Source organism: Danio rerio, chromosome 13, assembly GCF_052040795.2.
Source record: "Danio rerio strain M-AB ecotype USA chromosome 13, GRCz13ab, whole genome shotgun sequence".
NCBI lineage: Eukaryota > Metazoa > Chordata > Actinopteri > Cypriniformes > Danionidae > Danio > Danio rerio.
Genome location: NC_141033.1, coordinates 13,046,015 through 13,062,979, shown reverse-complemented (window position 1 = coordinate 13,062,979; position 16,965 = coordinate 13,046,015). Strand labels below are relative to the sequence as shown.

Here is a 16,965-nt window from a genome sequence, read left to right as displayed (position 1 = left end):
TAAAAAGTTCCTTAATGGTGCTACTATTTTTATTGTGGATCTTTGTAACCAATCAGGTATGCCATTTGCATGAATTCAAGTGTAAATGAGAGAAATGAACATTCTGTTATTAACTACTCATCATCAAGTCATTTGAACCTTTGTTCATCTTCTGAATATAAATTAAAATACAAATAAGGTATTTTAGATGAAATCCAGGAGCTCTCTGATCCTCCATATACAGCAACACTCCCAAGATGGTAACCGTACAGAAAAGGAACCAAAACATTGTCAAAACATTTGATGCGTCTTTAGTGGTTCAACTGTAATCTTAAAAAGCTCCAAGAACATTTATATGTGTGCCAAAAAAGCTTTGTTTGCCAATGTTTTCCTCATCAGGTCAGAGTTTGCGTTTACTATAGGCAATACAATCCTTGTTGTACTGCTGATTCCAACGGTAAATACTTCATACTGCTGGCGGTAAACACACACCTTGATCTGAGGTGGAAGAGGAGACTGAGGCAAACAAAGTATTTTATCTCAGCTTTTTTTTGATGCGCAGATACATTCATAGAGCTTTGTATGATTGCAGTTGAACCGTTAAAGTCACATGTAATATTAAACAAACTGTGGGTTCCTTTTCTAGACATCCCAGATGGAAGTGTGACAATAACCAAATCACAGCATCTGTCTTTTCTTCAAGGGTTTCTTGAGGTAATGAAATAAATTTCCCGCACAAGATAGAGGGACAGTCCATTAAATATAGTATCTTATTATTATTATTATTATTATTATTATCTATAAAGGGTCAGAGAGCTCTTGGATTTCATCTAAAAACTTTAATTTGTATTCAGAAGACTACATAAGCTCTCTGGGGACTAAAACAATAACAGAATGTTATTTTTTTTGTTTGAAATACAATTTAAAGGGTTCATGAACTGAAATATCAAAATTCCCCTTTATTATCTTGTGATATAAAAACCAATTGTACTATTAAACATACTGTTAGTTCCAGAACTTTCTTGTTAGTCTGAAAATAGCTTACATAACAGACAATGTGCCAAATCAACAATCTGTGAATATGCCAATCTAAACTCCAATTCCACAAAAGATCAACGCACATTTCTACACTACCGTAACACCCACTAATTTACCTATATAATGTAGTTATATGATAAAGATCAACTGAAGACAGGGAGACACTCATCAGAGCCAAGTTGTGGAAAACAAATCGCCTTCACCATGACCCCAACATCAGGAATTTGTGGATGAACTTTATTTTTATTCAATTTATAAAATTATAATCATTTTAGTTTCAGACGTGTCAGTCCTTTGTTCACTTACTAATTTTTTTCCACAAACAAGTCATGATTTGAAGCTGGATTTTCAGAAAAACTGAAACTAAAAGACAATGTTATGTCCACCATATTGGATTCAACAATAATGTCGCACCACACGAGTGTGAGTAACTGTTTTTATGATGTGTTCACATTTGCTTTGTCTGTTAGCAAATTGTTTGAAATGCAAGTTTTATGTGATGGCAAACCAAAATTATTAATGATTTCATTTACCTTGGTCCCTTATTTATCAAAGTTTGCCACTGTAGAAGGGCGAGGAAGTGGCGCAGTAGGTAGTGCTGTCGCCTCACAGCAAGAAGGTCGCTGGTTCGAACCTCGGCTCAGTTGGTGTTTCTGTGTGGAGTTTGCATGTTCTCCCTGCCTTCGCGTGGGTTTCGTCTGGGTGCTCCGGTTTCCCCCACAGTCCAAAGACATGTGGTACAGGTGAATTGGGTAGGCTAAGTTGTCCGTAGTGTATGAGTGTGTGTGTGTGTGAATGTGTGTGTGAATGTTTCCCAGAGATGGGTTTTAGCTGGAAGGGCATCCGCTGCATAAAAACTTGCTGGATAAGTTGGCGGTTCATTCCGCTGTGGCGACCCCGGATTAATAAAGGGACTAAGCCGACAAGAAAATGAATGAATGAATGCCACAGTGGAATGAACCAGCAACTATTCCAACATAGGTTTTAAGCAGCGGACGCCCTTCCAGCCACAACCTAGTACTGAGAAACACCCATAAACTCTCACATTCACTATGGCATATTTTTGTTTACCCAATTCACTTATAGTGCATGTTTTTGACAGTGGAAACCAGAAACCCACGTCAACACGAAGAGAACATGCAAACTCCCCATAGAAATGCCAACGGGCCCAGGCGGGAGTCGAACCAGCGTCCTTCTTGCTGTAAGACAACAGTGCTAACCACTGAGCCACCGTGTCGCCCCAAACCAAAATCAGTTCTGATATAATTATTTGACAATCAAAAATGAAATCTCAGAGTGTGGTATGAATTTTATTGTGTGCACCCAGCTTTACTTTAGGCACCGGAAAATACACATATTTATGTGAAGAGGAGGTGCACCTTAACATCCACCCCAGGGATGTAGAAGACGGTGGTCTCGATGTCGCTGCTCTTGCTCTGCAGAGAGGTGGGCACTCGCTTGGCACTCAGCAGATGAGAGCTGGAGGGAAAACTGGGCTGCACCTTTCGCTTCTTAGGAGGAGAATCCTGATCCAGACTTCTCGAGCTCCGCTCACAACTCCTGAAGAACAAAAAAAAAAAAACACAACAAACGGAAAAAAAAAACAGTGAGAAACATCTTTTAAATGCACAAAAAACACTTCTGTCGAAAGCCAAACCAATAGACTGCTGCAGGGATGACATATCTTTGGAAGCCAAAAGCTACAGATGATTTAACAGTTTAGCACTTCAACATCAATTGTCTTGAAGGGTTTTTTGAACAGGCTTTTGTTAAAATGAATAAGTCAGGACTGCTGTCATCAAAACCTTAAAATATTTCAATGTTTTATTCCTGACACGCACATAGCTATCTTTTTGGGGACTTTCCACAGATGTAATGATTTTATACTGTGCAGACTGTATATTCTGTCCCCCTACCCCTAAACTTAACCCTTACAGAAAAAATATGAATGGATTTTTGGTAACGCTTTATAATAACTACACACTATGAATCATATATTAAGCATTAGCATATAGTTAATTCATCATCTGTTAAGCATTAACTCTATATTATCAGATGTTAGTAAGCAGTTGTCAGGATTCTGCCACACTGGTCTTGTTAATTCTAGACACTAGTCCTGTCACGTCTTGTGTTTTGCTCGACTTCAGTTTTCTCGAGTCGAGCACTGCTTTTGTCATTGAGTGTGTGTGTGTGTGCGTCTCTGTATGAGCGGCACTTGTGAACGAGCTTGGACCGTGCTCGTTCCCGCTTGATGCGGGCGTGTGAGGTCTGTGCGTGTTTGCAATTGTGCGCTCCCGTTCGTATGTCTGCAGCTTGGTGTTTCATTCCCAGCGTCTCAGTCTAGTTGGTTTCGGTCGGCGTTGGGATAACACATGCACGCTGTGTGTTTTGAGTGCACGTTAAGTATTTTCAGTCATCATGTACTCATGTCTCTCGTTCAGTCTTCCGTTGGCATGCTTACATGCACCGCGTGCATGTGTTGTCGTATGAACACGCTGTTAATGAGTTCTCTCATTGGCTGTGTGTTCCAGTCTCATTTTATATGAGCACATGGCTTGTGTTGTCTCTTTGTGTCATGTGCTATCCCGTCTATTGTCTAATCCCACCCTCCTTGTTAACCCATTATTAGTTAATTATGTTCATCTGTTTGTGTGTTAATTTACTTCTGCTTATATTCTCCTTATGTCTGCTGTCCTGTGCCAGTTCGTCGTCATAGGTTGCCTTCTCCTGATGTGTTCCAGTCCTGATCCCTGTCAGCCAGCCCAGTCTAGTTTGTTTTGCTTGTTTATCTGTTTTGCTAATGTTTTCCCCCTTGGGGGAGTTTGTTTTGCTGTTTTGTCTTCCATTTTATTTTATTAATAATAAAAATCCATAGTAGTCCTCACTCCTTTTTCCCTAAACCCAGACCGTGACAGAGGTTTATAACTGCAGATAGAAATGCTCTATTCTTGACTTACAAGCACATGTATACTGTGCTTAATAATTTTATTTTCATACTTTGTTAATCATTATTTTTTCATTACTAAATTAATTATTGCATCATTTACAAACCAGTTATTTAAGAAAAGTTGCAGGTTTTTAAAGATCTTTCAGAATGGGCAAGTAAATGATTATTAAACTATTAAAATTAACATTAATATATCATATATTATTCAGGCATACATTACTAGTTAATTTGTGAGGAAAAGTGAGAAATTATTTATGCTTTATAAATCCCTTATAAATAACAATAAAAGGATCAGTTATATTATAAACAGGAGAAAGAAGAAAATAAATGACTTTATTCATTTCTATTCATTTAAAGATACACAAATAAAACTGAAACAAATAAAAAAAAAATCTTTGCAATCTCAACTAAAATAAAATTACTGTTCAGTTTTAACATTGCTAAATAACATTAAAATGTTGTATCATAATATATTGTTAAATTATTAGATTGTTGTTATTTTATCCAATGTCATGTTATATTTCGACACTCCTGTTATTCTGCAATGCTTGTACAGTACTTTACAGTAATATTACTTCTTAGATAATATTGCAAGATGTGTTGTTCACTTGATACTGAGCCTTAAATTGTCATTTATTAGGGATCACACAACTGGATGAAGTTGAGTTAATAAAGCATTTAATAACATACAAATGACCTATTAGTATATACCTGAATAATAAGATATAAATAGTTTATTAATCATCTACTATCATCTTAAAAAATATATCTTAAGAACAAATGGTTTGTAAATAATGCAATACTTAATTTAGTCATGAAAAATGTATCAGTAACAAAAGAATGAAAATACAATCATTAAGCACATTTTAAATGTGCATATAAGCCAGGAATAAAGCATTTTTATCTGCAGTTATAAACTGCTTACTAACATCTGTTAATGTAGAGTTAATGCGTAACAAATAATGAATTCACTATTTGCTCATGCTTGATAGATGATTCATGGCATGTAGTTATTATAAAGCGTTCCCAGATTTTTTACATTTTCAAAACATTTCATTCTTTGTGATTAATGAGCCGTTTCCTCAAGGGGACCAATACAATTGTCCTCACAAAGTCCAAATATAGTGGTATTACAACACTTGTAGGAATATTTGGTCCCCACAACATGAAGAATACAAGGTACACACACAAATGATTTCCAAAACATTTTAAATTGTGATTTTAAAGGCTTAACTTCTCCTGAAAATGAGAATTGCTAACAAGTGGCATTTGCTAAATGAAACTATAGAGATTTTTGGGGACATCACATGTAGAAAGTCATCACACATCTGATGGACACTTTACTATCTTACAAGGTCACGGGAGAAAGATTCTGAATGACACGGCTGACAGTGATATTTCATGTGGCAATAATAACAAGCCGAATGCATCTCGTCCAGATTAAATTAATGCTAAAATATCTTTATAATTCATAGAACATATTTTATGCATAACTCCAACAAGCAAATTAATCTGGCAATGAGCTAAACAAAATAATCTTGTTTTTCTTTTTGACATAAGACTATTTTGCTTGTTTTAAGGGAAAACTCACTTCATTTTGACATAGTATTTCTTAAAACAAGACAATATGTCTTGCTTGTCTAGAAAATGCTTCTCAATTTAAGCATTTTTAGATATTTGAAATAGAAAAAAGACAAGAAATAAAAACCTCGAAATTTTTTTTTTTTTGCAGTGAAGAGGGTTAGCAATTTTAAAACTGCAGTGCTTTCTAAATTCAACACAAAATAGATCTTTTTAAAGTCCTAATGTTCTGCTGTCTCTTTACCTCCTCAGAGCGAGGTCTTCATGTTCGGTTGGTTGAGTGCTGGGATGAAGAACACACTTGCCGCTGTCTATCTCGACACGCACGTCCAGCTCAAAGTCAATGTTTCGCTCGGTGGGCGGAGCTAATCCTCCTCGCTGAGGGGGTGTGGCCGGCCAGCGCTCGCTGAATAATGCAGACAAAGCAGACTTTCTCTGCGAGCCCCTGAGGAACACAAACATGTATGTCATTCTATTACTGCAGCAGGTACGTTTGGTTTCCAATGTCATTACATCGTGCAGCTTTTTATCAAATGGCTATATTTTTTACTACTTTAATCAGGTGTTACATTATTATTGCATTATTCTGCAATTATAATATTTTACTGAACTTTTGGTAATGATTAATTATTATATTTATAAAAGCCCTAAATAGTCATTGTCCTAACTGTACATCATTGAATAATTTAAAAATAACCTGTAACTAATAAAAATGCATGTTTTTAAAGTCTTCAGTCCATTCTGTTACCATATAGTAACATAACTATTTAGATACCAGAATGTCACCTTTCCTCACTTTAAAGGTCTTGATGGATTCGGATTTCTGCCTTAAAATCCATCCCAGCATGGGTCAATGTTTATCCTTTTTCTCATTACTTTATTAATATGATAATTTGAGTCAGTATTCAATCTTAAAATTATTTTGATTAATGAATAAAGTAAACACATTGCTTAATATTATATCAGAATGTTCAGTGCATTTGCCGGTCTCTTTGTAACTATTTTTGAGGGTCATGGAGACCTCGAGTAGAATTAAAAGGCTTGATGATTGACTGTTTTCCTATTCGTATTGCTGTGTGTTAATACTGTGTAAAGTGATTTTGATGTGTTAATTGTGTTTAAAGAGATTTTCCTTTTAATTTAGATAGACTTTGTGTAGTGAGAAAATAACTGCCTGAATATAGATTATACCGGTTTTTAACCAATTTAGATAAAGACGGCTGAGAGTACACTCAACCTTGGGTAAGAAACAGATTGTACTTTGAGCGTGTGTTCTATTTGATTGTGGATCATTTTCATAGGTCTAAGGTCAGCTCTTAACAGTGAGATATTGAGATATTGTTCAGAATTGTATGTGTATAGATATTGTTCAGATATTGTAATGTACGTGGAAATTTTCCTGTCCTATCTATGTTTTAACCAATCAGGTTAGAACACCTATATGTATGAGGCAGTTAATGACGTTATGTGAGTATAATTATGGTGGCTTGAAAAGCCAACATACTGTTATCTCACGTAAACTTATTATTAGGCTGGCTTGTCAAAGCCAACCTACTGTTATCCTATTTAAACTTATTATTATTATTTTTATTTATTATTCTTCTTCTGAGACTAAAATTCAAAATCTATCTGCTCCTTGAACTTTCAAACTATTACCACCAAACTCACACCAGACCTCCAAACTGGTCTGACTCTTTATGCTATATCTTTTCCGACTGATCCGACTTTCGGTTTTCCGAAAAACGTCCCGGGACTGTCGGAAAAATCCCATAGACTTAACATTGGATCAAACTTTGTGACCTCATAACTCTGCGTCAGACTGTTGCACAGACTTCTAACTGGGCTCATTTAACTCAGACTATCAAACTGCCAATGACTGATCACCTTTAAACTTTCTAGCCACGCCCTAGCAACCACTTTTGGACCCTAGAAACTGTCCCATAGACTTCCATTACAAAGACTCTCATTGACTTTACATGGGATCAAACTTTGTGTGCTCATAACTCTGAAACAGACTATCCTACAGACTAATGGCTGAGCTCATTTAACTCCGACTACCAATCTGCCAATAACTGATGAGCTTTTAACTTTGTAGCCACACCCCTAACTACCACATACTGCACCCTAGCAACTGTCCCGTAGACTTCCATTACAAAAGACTCTCATTGACTTTACATGGGATCAAACTTTGTGAGCTCATAACTCTGAAACAGACTATCCTACAGACTAATGGCTGAGCTCATTTAACTCAGTCTAGCCAGCAGCCAATCACTGATGGCCTTTTAACTTTCTAGCCACACCCCTAACTACCACATACTGCACCCTAGCAACTGTTCTACAGACAGTAATTAGCTGTGCTATTAAATGCTTATAATTCTAACATGCTAATGACATGCCAATCATGCTAGCAACATGCTACTCATATGCTAATCATGCTAATGACATGCTAACTCATACTGGAAACATGCTAATGACATGCTAATTTGTACTAGAATAATGCTAGTAACATGCTAATTCATACTAGACTGATGTTAATAACTGGCCTACATGCATATCTTTGCTTAGCATTGTCCTATTGACTTGGGGGATGGCTCATCTGACTCAGACAACCAATGAGCATCTCAATATGATAATGAAGCTCACAAGCCACGCCCCCAAATTGATTCCATAGACTTCCATTAAAATAGGCCAAGATGCATATCTTTGCATAGCAGTGTCATAGAGACATGGGGGTTGGTTCATTTGACTTAGACAGCCAACCACATTCAAGTGCACTCTGTAACCTCGCCCATAGCAACAAAACAAAGTACCCTAGCAACCATTCATCAACAGCTATATCTCAGCATCCGAACATCATAGAGACTTGGAGATTGGCTCGATTGACTCATGCTAGCAAACGGAACTTCCTATATGCTACACATGCTAGCAGTGATTAGCTACATGCTAATATTGACTAGCCAAGTACTGTAACTTGCTAGACATGCTTACTTAGTATAAATGTTTTATCAAGCATGTATGTGAGGCTTGCCTAGTAACCACCCAGGGTACCCTAGCAACTGCCTAGCAACCACCCAAATTACACTAGCAACTGCCTAGCAACCGCCTAGCAACGGCCTAGTAATGCCTTAGTAAGGGCCTAGCGACCACTTAGGACACCCTAGCAACCGCCTAGCAACGCCTTAGCAACCAATTAGAATACCCTAGCAACCACCTAGCAACCACTTGGGACACCTTAGCAACCCCCTAGCAACCGCTCAGAACACCCTAGCAACTGCCTAGCAACGCCTTAGCAACCACCTAGCAACCACTCAGGACACCCTAGCAACCACCTAGCGATGCCTTAGCAACCACCTAGCAACCACTCAGGACACCTTAGCAACCCCCTAGCAACGCCTTAGCGACCACTCAGAATACCCTAGCAACTACCTAGCAACCACTTAGGACACCTTAGCAACCACCTAGCAACACCTTAGCAACCACCTAGCAACCACTCAGAACACCCTAGCAACCGCCTAGCAACACCTTAGCAACCACCTAGCAACCACTCAGGACACCCTAGCAACTGCCTAGCAACGACTTAGCAACCACTCAGAATACCCTAGCAACCACCTAAGCATGCTATGTGACATGCTAATTCATACTAGAATCATGCTAGTAACATGCTAATTCATACTACAATCATGCTCATAACATGCTAATTTATAATAGAATCTTGCTAATAACATGCTAATTCATGCTAGAATCATGCTAGTAACATGCTAATTCATGCTAGAATCATGCTAGTAACGTGCTAATTCATGCTAGAATCATTATAGTAACATGCTAATTTATACTAGAATCATGCTAGTAACATGCTAATTCATACTAGAATCATGCTAGTAACATGCTAATGCATGCTAGAATCATGCTAGTAACATGCTAACTCATACTATAATCATGCTAATAACATGCTAATTCATGCTAGAATCATGCTAGTAACATGCTAATTCATACTACAATAATGCTAATAACATGTTAATTCACGCTAGAATCATGCTAATTCATACTAGAATCATGCTAGTAACAGGCTAATTCATACTAGAATCATGCTAGTAACATGCTAATGCATGCTAGAATCATGCCAGTAACATGCTAATTCATGCTAGAATCATACTAGTAACATGCTAATTCATGCTAGAATCATGCTAGTAGCATGCTTATTCATACTAGAATCATGCTAGTGACATGCTAATTTATTCTAGAATCATGCTAGTAACATGCTTATTCATGCTAGAATCATGCTAATAACATGCTAATTCATACTAGAATCATGCTAATAACATGCTAATTTGTACTACACTCATGCTAATAACATGCTAATCCATGCTAGAATCATGCTAATTCATGCTAGAATCATGCTAATAACATGCTACTTATACTTTTTCAAACTGTTTTTAAACTAAATAAACTATTACCAACAGGCTTTGTCAAGCCAGCCTCAAAGTTTGTCTCGACGAACTTTACTGTCTAGTTATTCTTCTTCTTAATCTTCTGAGACTAATTTCTAAGTGTATCTCCTCCTAAACTTTTCAAGCTTCATACCTCAAACTTTCGTCAAACCTTCAAACTGGTCTGACTCGGGTTGCTATATCTGTTCTAACTGATCCGACTTTCGGTTTTCCGAAAAACGACCCGGAAAATTCCCAAAATTCCCATTGACTTAACATTGGGTCAAACTTCGTGACCTTATAACTCTGCATCAGACTGTCCTACAGACTTCTAACTGGGCTCATTCAACTCAGTCTAGCCAGCAGCCAATAACTGATGACCTTTAAACTTACTAGCCACTCCCTAGCAACCACTTATGGCACCCTAGCAACTGTCCCATAGACTTCCATTGTAAAAGACTGCCATTGACTTAACATTGAGTCAACCTTTGTGAGCTCATAACTCTGCATCAGACTGTCCTACAGACTAGAGTCAGGCCTCATTCAACTCAGTCTAGTCAGCAGCCAATCACTGATGACCTTTAGACTTACTAGCCACTCCCTAGCAACCACTTATGGCACCCTAGCAACTGTCCCGTAGACTTCCATTCAAAAGACTCTCATTGACTTAACATGGGATCAAACTTTGTGAGCTCATAACTCTGCATCAGACTGTCATAGAGACTAATGGCTGAGCTCATTTAACTCAGTCTAGCCAGCAGCCAATCACTGATGGCCTTTTAACTTTCTAGCCACACCCCTAACTACCACATACTGCACCCTAGCAACTGTCCTATAGAATGTAATTAGCTGTCCTATCAAATGCTTATAATTCTAACATGCTAATGACATGCCAATCATGCTAGCAACATGCTACTCATATGCTAATCATGCTAATGACATGCTAACTCATACTGGAAACATGCTAATGACATGCTAATTTGTACTAGAATCATGCTAGTAACATGCTAATTCATACTAGACTCATGTTAATAACTGGCCTACATGCATATCTTTGCATAGCAGTGTCCTATTGACTTGGGGGATGGCTCATCTGACTCAGACAACCAATGAGCATCTCAATATGATAATAAAGCTCACAAGCCACGCCCCCAAATTGATTCCATAGACTTCCATTAAAATAGGCCAAGATGCGTATCTTTGCATAGCAGTGTCATAGAGACATGGGGGTTGTTTCATTTGACTAAGACAACCAACCACATTCAAGTTCACTCTGTAACCTCGCCCATAGCAACAAAACAGAGTACCCTAGCAACCATTCATCAACAGCTATATCTCAGCATCAGAACATCGTAGAGACTTGGAGATTGGCTCGTTTGACTCATGCTAGCAAACGGAACTTCCTATATGCTACACATGCTAGCAGTGACTAGCTACATGCTAATATTGACTAGCCAAGTACTGTAACTTGCTAGAAATGCTTACTAAGTATAAATGTTCTATCAAGCATGTATGTGAGGCTTGCCTAGTAACCAACCAGGGTACCCTAGCAACTGCCTAGCAACCACCCAAATTACCCTAGCAACTGCCTAGCAACCACCTAGCAACGGCCTCGTAATGCCTTAGTAAGGGCCTAGCGACCATTCAGGACACCCTAGCAACCGCCTAGCAACGCCTTAGCAACCACTCAGAATACCCTAGCAACCGCCTAGCAACACCTTAGCAACCACCTAGCAACCACTCAGGACACCCTAGCAACCACCTAGCAACACCTTAGCAACCACTCAGAACACCCTAGCAACCATCTAGCAACCACTTAGGACACCTTAGCAACCACCTAGCAACACCTTAGCAACCACCTAGCAACCACTCGGAACACCCTAGCAACTGCCTAGCAACACCTTAGCAACCACCTAGCAACCACTTACGACACCCTAGCAACCGCCTAGCAACACCTTAGCAACCACTTAGGACACCTTAGCAACCACCTAGCAACCACTCAGAACACCCTAGCAACCGCCTAGCAACACCTTAGCAACCACCTAGCAACCACTCAGGACACCCTAGCAGCCACCTAGCAACACCTTAGCAACTACCTAGCAACCACTCAGGACACCCTAGCAACCACCTAGCAACGCCTTAGCAACCACTCAGAATACCCTAGCAACCACCTAGCAACCACTTAGGACACCTTAGCAACCACCTAGCAACACCTTAGCAACCACTCAGAACACCCTAGCAACCGCCTAGCAACACCTTAGCAACCACCTAGCAACCACTCAGAATACCCTAGCGACCACCTTGCAACACCTTAGTAACCACTTAGCAACTAGTCAGAACACCTTAGCAACTGCCTAGCACCACCTTAGCAACCACCTAGCAACCACTCAAAACACCCTAGCAACCGTCTAGCAACACCCTAGCAACCACCTAGCAACTAGTCAGACCACCTTAGCAACTGCCTTGCGCCACCTTAGCAACCACCTAGCAACCACTTAAAACACCCTAGCAACCGCCTAGTAAAATGCTAATTCATGCTAGAATCATGCTAACAACATGCTAATTCATGCTAGAATCATGCTAGTAACATGCTAATTTATGCTAGATTTATGCTAACAACATGCTAATTCGTGCTAGAATCATGCTAGTAACATGCTAATTTATGCTAGATTTATGCTAACAACATGCTAATTCATGCTAGAATCATGCTAGTAACATGCTAATTCATGCTAGAATCATGCTAACAACATGCTAATTCATGTAAGAATCATGCTACTAACATGCTAATTCATGCTAGAATTATCCTAGTAGCATGCTAATTCATGCTAAAACCATGCTAGTAACATGCTAATTCATGCTAGAATCACGCTAACAACATGCTAATTCATGCTAGAATCATGCTAGTAACTTGCTAATTCATGCTAGAATCATGCTAACAACATGCTAATTCATGTAAGAATTATGCTACTAACATGCTAATTCATGCTAGTAATATGTTAACTCAAGCTAAAATCATACTAACATGCTATTTACACTTTAAAACCACTTCAAACTTTCAGATTCGGCTTTTCAAGCCACCATAAAGTTTGTCCTCAAACTTTACTATCTAGTTGATGTTGATTTATGATTGTAAGCAGAACAGCCTTGGAACTCATTGCGAGTGTTGAAGCTGGCTTCTGCGGAAGAAACTGCAAACTATTTTTAGTAAACTTTTTTTATTTGAATCTTGGACTCCGGCTCTTCTTCATCTGACAGACTGGTTATTCTTTGGGGTAAAACAGTAAATTATCCCTACAGTCTAAACCAGTGAAAGGCATATTTTCATCCAATTTTCTAAAATGTCAAAACTGTTATCATTATCAAAAAGGATTTACAGAATGGATCATTAAATACACAGTGGGTTCATTTCATTAGTGCCATGCATTTATAGTGAGTATATCTAGTAAGTAGTATTTTAAGTTAAAAAAGTCAAAATGTTGACAAACTATTATTGCAAGCTAGAAGTAAAAAAAATAAATAAATAAAGAAGCAGCCTGGCAATTACGAAATTATCACAATTAAATACGTTTATAATAAAGATAATGGAAATAATTTTCTATATTTTTATAATTATATAATAAAATAAGAAAATACAAAAAAATTATATATATATACACATATAATATATAGTTGTGTATAGTGTCTATATATAGTGTATATATAGAATTGTTATAGTATGTTTAACGCACCCTGGTCGACGGTAATAGCTTTGCGGTCTGTCCCTGTCAAAATCGTCTTCTTTGTCCGTATCCTCTGATGAAGTGGAGGAGAGGTCATCACGCCGACTGTCATCAGGCTGGAAGGGAACGGTTGGTGAAAAGACTGCGGGTGTGCCAGGGGCACTGAACACTGAGCATGATGGGTAATGGGCAGCATCATCAATGGTGACAGACAACAGCTCCATCTCTGTCTCCTCCGGGAACTTCAACAATCAGTGAAAGCCAACAGTCAGAAGATCTGTCTGTCAATCTATTCATCCATTAATCTCTCCTAAAGGATTTAGAGCTCCTTAAACATGTAAGTGAATAAACAGTCTAGGTTTAATTTCACCACAAAATCAAGTGGGGGGAAAAAAGAAAAACAATATTTCTTAAAAAATAAAAATCAATGGCTATTTTTGGAATTGCTGACATGTGTTATTTTAATAAAAATGTATGATGACTAAAATTGCTTAGCATTTACAATTTAAATTTTCTTTTTTTTTAAATATTTCGTTTTTAGCAAATTCTGTTTCTTTTTTTTTTTAATGAAATGCTTTTCTAGCAACTGCTTTGCATTTCGTGAGTTTTCAAAATAATTTCCAATTATTTGCTTATGTAAAACTATGAGCAATTCTAGTCAATTGTTTACTTACACAATGTTTACTTATATCTATAATGCAATCTAGAATACTTGTTTCTGATTGGTCAGTCATGACAATCCAAGATATGCTAATCCCAGATAACAACTGCTAAAACTATTAACACAAGCTCACTTGGGTACTTTGAATCCTCATCTTGACTGCCAGTTTAAACATTCACATACATATTTATATGATTGTCTGTCACACTCCATTCAGAATTTTTTTATTTTGGCCACTTTGCGTTTAATTAAAGAATAAATAAACTATTAAAGTGTTTTTGTGACAACTAACCGTGTAATTAACAGGATAAAGTTCATCCCGGTGGCTGTTCTCACATAATAAAGCCCTTCATTCTTAAGACTGGAACAGAGCTAGCTGACGGTCAGCCATTGGACTTCGTTGGGCCGCATTACCCCAATTCAACATATAAAATTGGCTTCAGGTCATTAACTTAAGATCACAAGTGTGACGTAGGGACGTGACATAGCAAGTAAACAATTTATGTCAGGAATACACAAAGAGGCCTGTTGTAATTTTGCTACATTTCTCACATATTTGCAAACTATATAGATTATCAGACATATTTGCATGAGTGAATCCCTCAGTGGTGAGTGACAATTAGGTTGATAATGGTACAAAATGCTGCTTTGGGTATGTCAGAAGTTTGCTTTTCCTTTGCAAAATGAGAAAACAGATTAATGCTCCCCACGGTGCAGAACAGACGCAGGCCAATTAGAGACAACAACACAGTCGGGTTTTGTTGGTGCTAGATGTTTGGCATTGGTTTGGTATGTCGCGGCCTTTACACAACAACCCTCCACTTCATGTCGAATAGCCAATAACCCTGTCAGGCTTTATTCTCGGATAACAACCTTCTGAATGCATTTAATTCCTTACCTAAACCACTTCAGGATGATAGAAGTTCATGGATATAAAAATAAATAATAGAAAAATGTTTAAAGCCAAAATACAATTTCTTGTGATTCTGTGGTGAAATATACCCCTTACATGTCTAAAAGCTCAAAGGGGACTGAACTATTCTATTGGGTCTGACTATTAGATATCAGGATTGAAGTGAAAAATCTGATCTACCATTCATATGCTTTTTTCCAGCTGTCTAGCACTTATAAATCATCTCCCCAACTGGGCTTCTATTAAGTACATCATGTCAAAGACTGCAATAACATGACCATTCTTTTTGGTCAATTCATCCATCTACATCTGTTGGCTGACAAACTCATAACAAGTAAGCAGAAAGCTTTTCCTGTTCCCAATTCATGCTTTCCACTAAGACCCAGCGGAGGAGAGAGGGATGAGAAATGAAAAGATGAAAAGATGGCCAGATGATAAGAAAGACATCATGGACAAAGACCAAGATCCAGACATGCTGAAGAAACAAGAGTTGATTAGTTGCACAAACACAGCAGCTGCAACATATGGAGCGAAGGAGTGTGTGAATCACTGTGTGAGTAAGAGATCAACAGCAAATAAGACCACTTTCCAGACTCAGATTTAAAGAGGCTCGAATCCTTTGACTTTTGATTGGGTTTTGAAGAGTCCGTTTAGATTTAACAATTTCACACCATGAGACGTTCATGCAGAGAGATTAAGAAGTGAATACAAGATTGGATTTAGATTTTTTTCTTCACTTATACCTTAAATACAGAGTCAGCTGGACTTGGATTTGTGGAATCCTTTATAAACACAAACAAATGCATGAAAATCCCTTCCATAAATGAAATCAATATATGTATAGGTTGTTTTCACATGACATATTGATGACGCGCGGAATTCTAGGGTATGAACAGGAATCGGAGCGTGAAATTCAATACCTTTTAGGACCTTTTTTTGAGACTCTTATCATACATTTCATACTTATATCATACATTTTTCACCACTTTAGCTTTCAACCAGTAACATTGGCAAACTTTTAATTTACATTGTATTTACTTAATAGTAAAAACTGATTGTACGAAAGAAATCCTTAACTAAAACGTTAGTCATATACTTAATAAAAATAGTAATTCAGCAAGTGGCACCTAAAATAGCAGGAATAATGGTGTTTCCTTAATTACTGCAGTAAACAAAGGACCATGATGTCAACTCCAACAGGATTTTATCGATTTCATAAACTCACAGCATCCCAATATTCAGATTAAATTCAGGCAAACTTTAGCATGCTGTTACAAAATTTAATACCTTGCATTAGAATGTAAGACTTTTTTTAAATACCTTTTGAGGGCCTTAAATTTCTTTAAATTGATTTATCAACTTTTAATACTTTTAGAGACCCCACAGACACCCTGAATTCAGATGGAGGACAGGAAGTGATTCTTTTACATAGGAATCGCTAGCAGAATATCAAAATATTTCTGTTTTATGTTGTTTATAATTGTTTAAATCAGCCCAAATAAAAAATGCCAAACAGCTTTTATCGACTTCCAAAGGTTTTTGTTCATAAAGGGAGAAACATTTCAATTAACTAGCTGAAAAATGGAAGAAAAGGTGGTAAGCAATAAACATTTATTCAATATATCCATGTGTAAAAACTTTTTCTGAACGTAATAATTTGTTTCACAGCACCGATAACGATTAAAGACCTAGCTATGTGT

The 16,965-nt window shown here is 37.6% G+C and overlaps 1 protein-coding gene across 51 annotated transcripts in view; it reads right to left on the bottom strand.

The window, feature by feature from the left end:
* bltp1 (bridge-like lipid transfer protein family member 1) overlaps positions 1-16,965 on the bottom strand; it is a 202,041-nt gene that overhangs the window by 39,888 nt on the left and 145,188 nt on the right. For 15 of the 51 annotated variants that reach the window (XM_087278197.1, XM_087278198.1, XM_087278207.1 and 12 more), the window contains 4 exons: positions 16,009-16,047; positions 13,701-13,807; positions 5,790-5,990; positions 2,397-2,577 (listed from right to left, as the gene is read on the bottom strand). In XM_087278197.1, coding sequence (XP_087134323.1) covers positions 2,397-2,577; positions 5,790-5,990; positions 13,701-13,807; positions 16,009-16,047 — 528 coding nt within the window. Of the gene's footprint in view, positions 1-2,396; positions 2,578-5,789; positions 5,991-13,700; positions 13,934-16,008; positions 16,048-16,965 lie in introns of all 51 variants that reach the window. The other 36 variants (XM_087278190.1, XM_087278191.1, XM_087278195.1 and 33 more) reach the window with 3 other exon arrangements.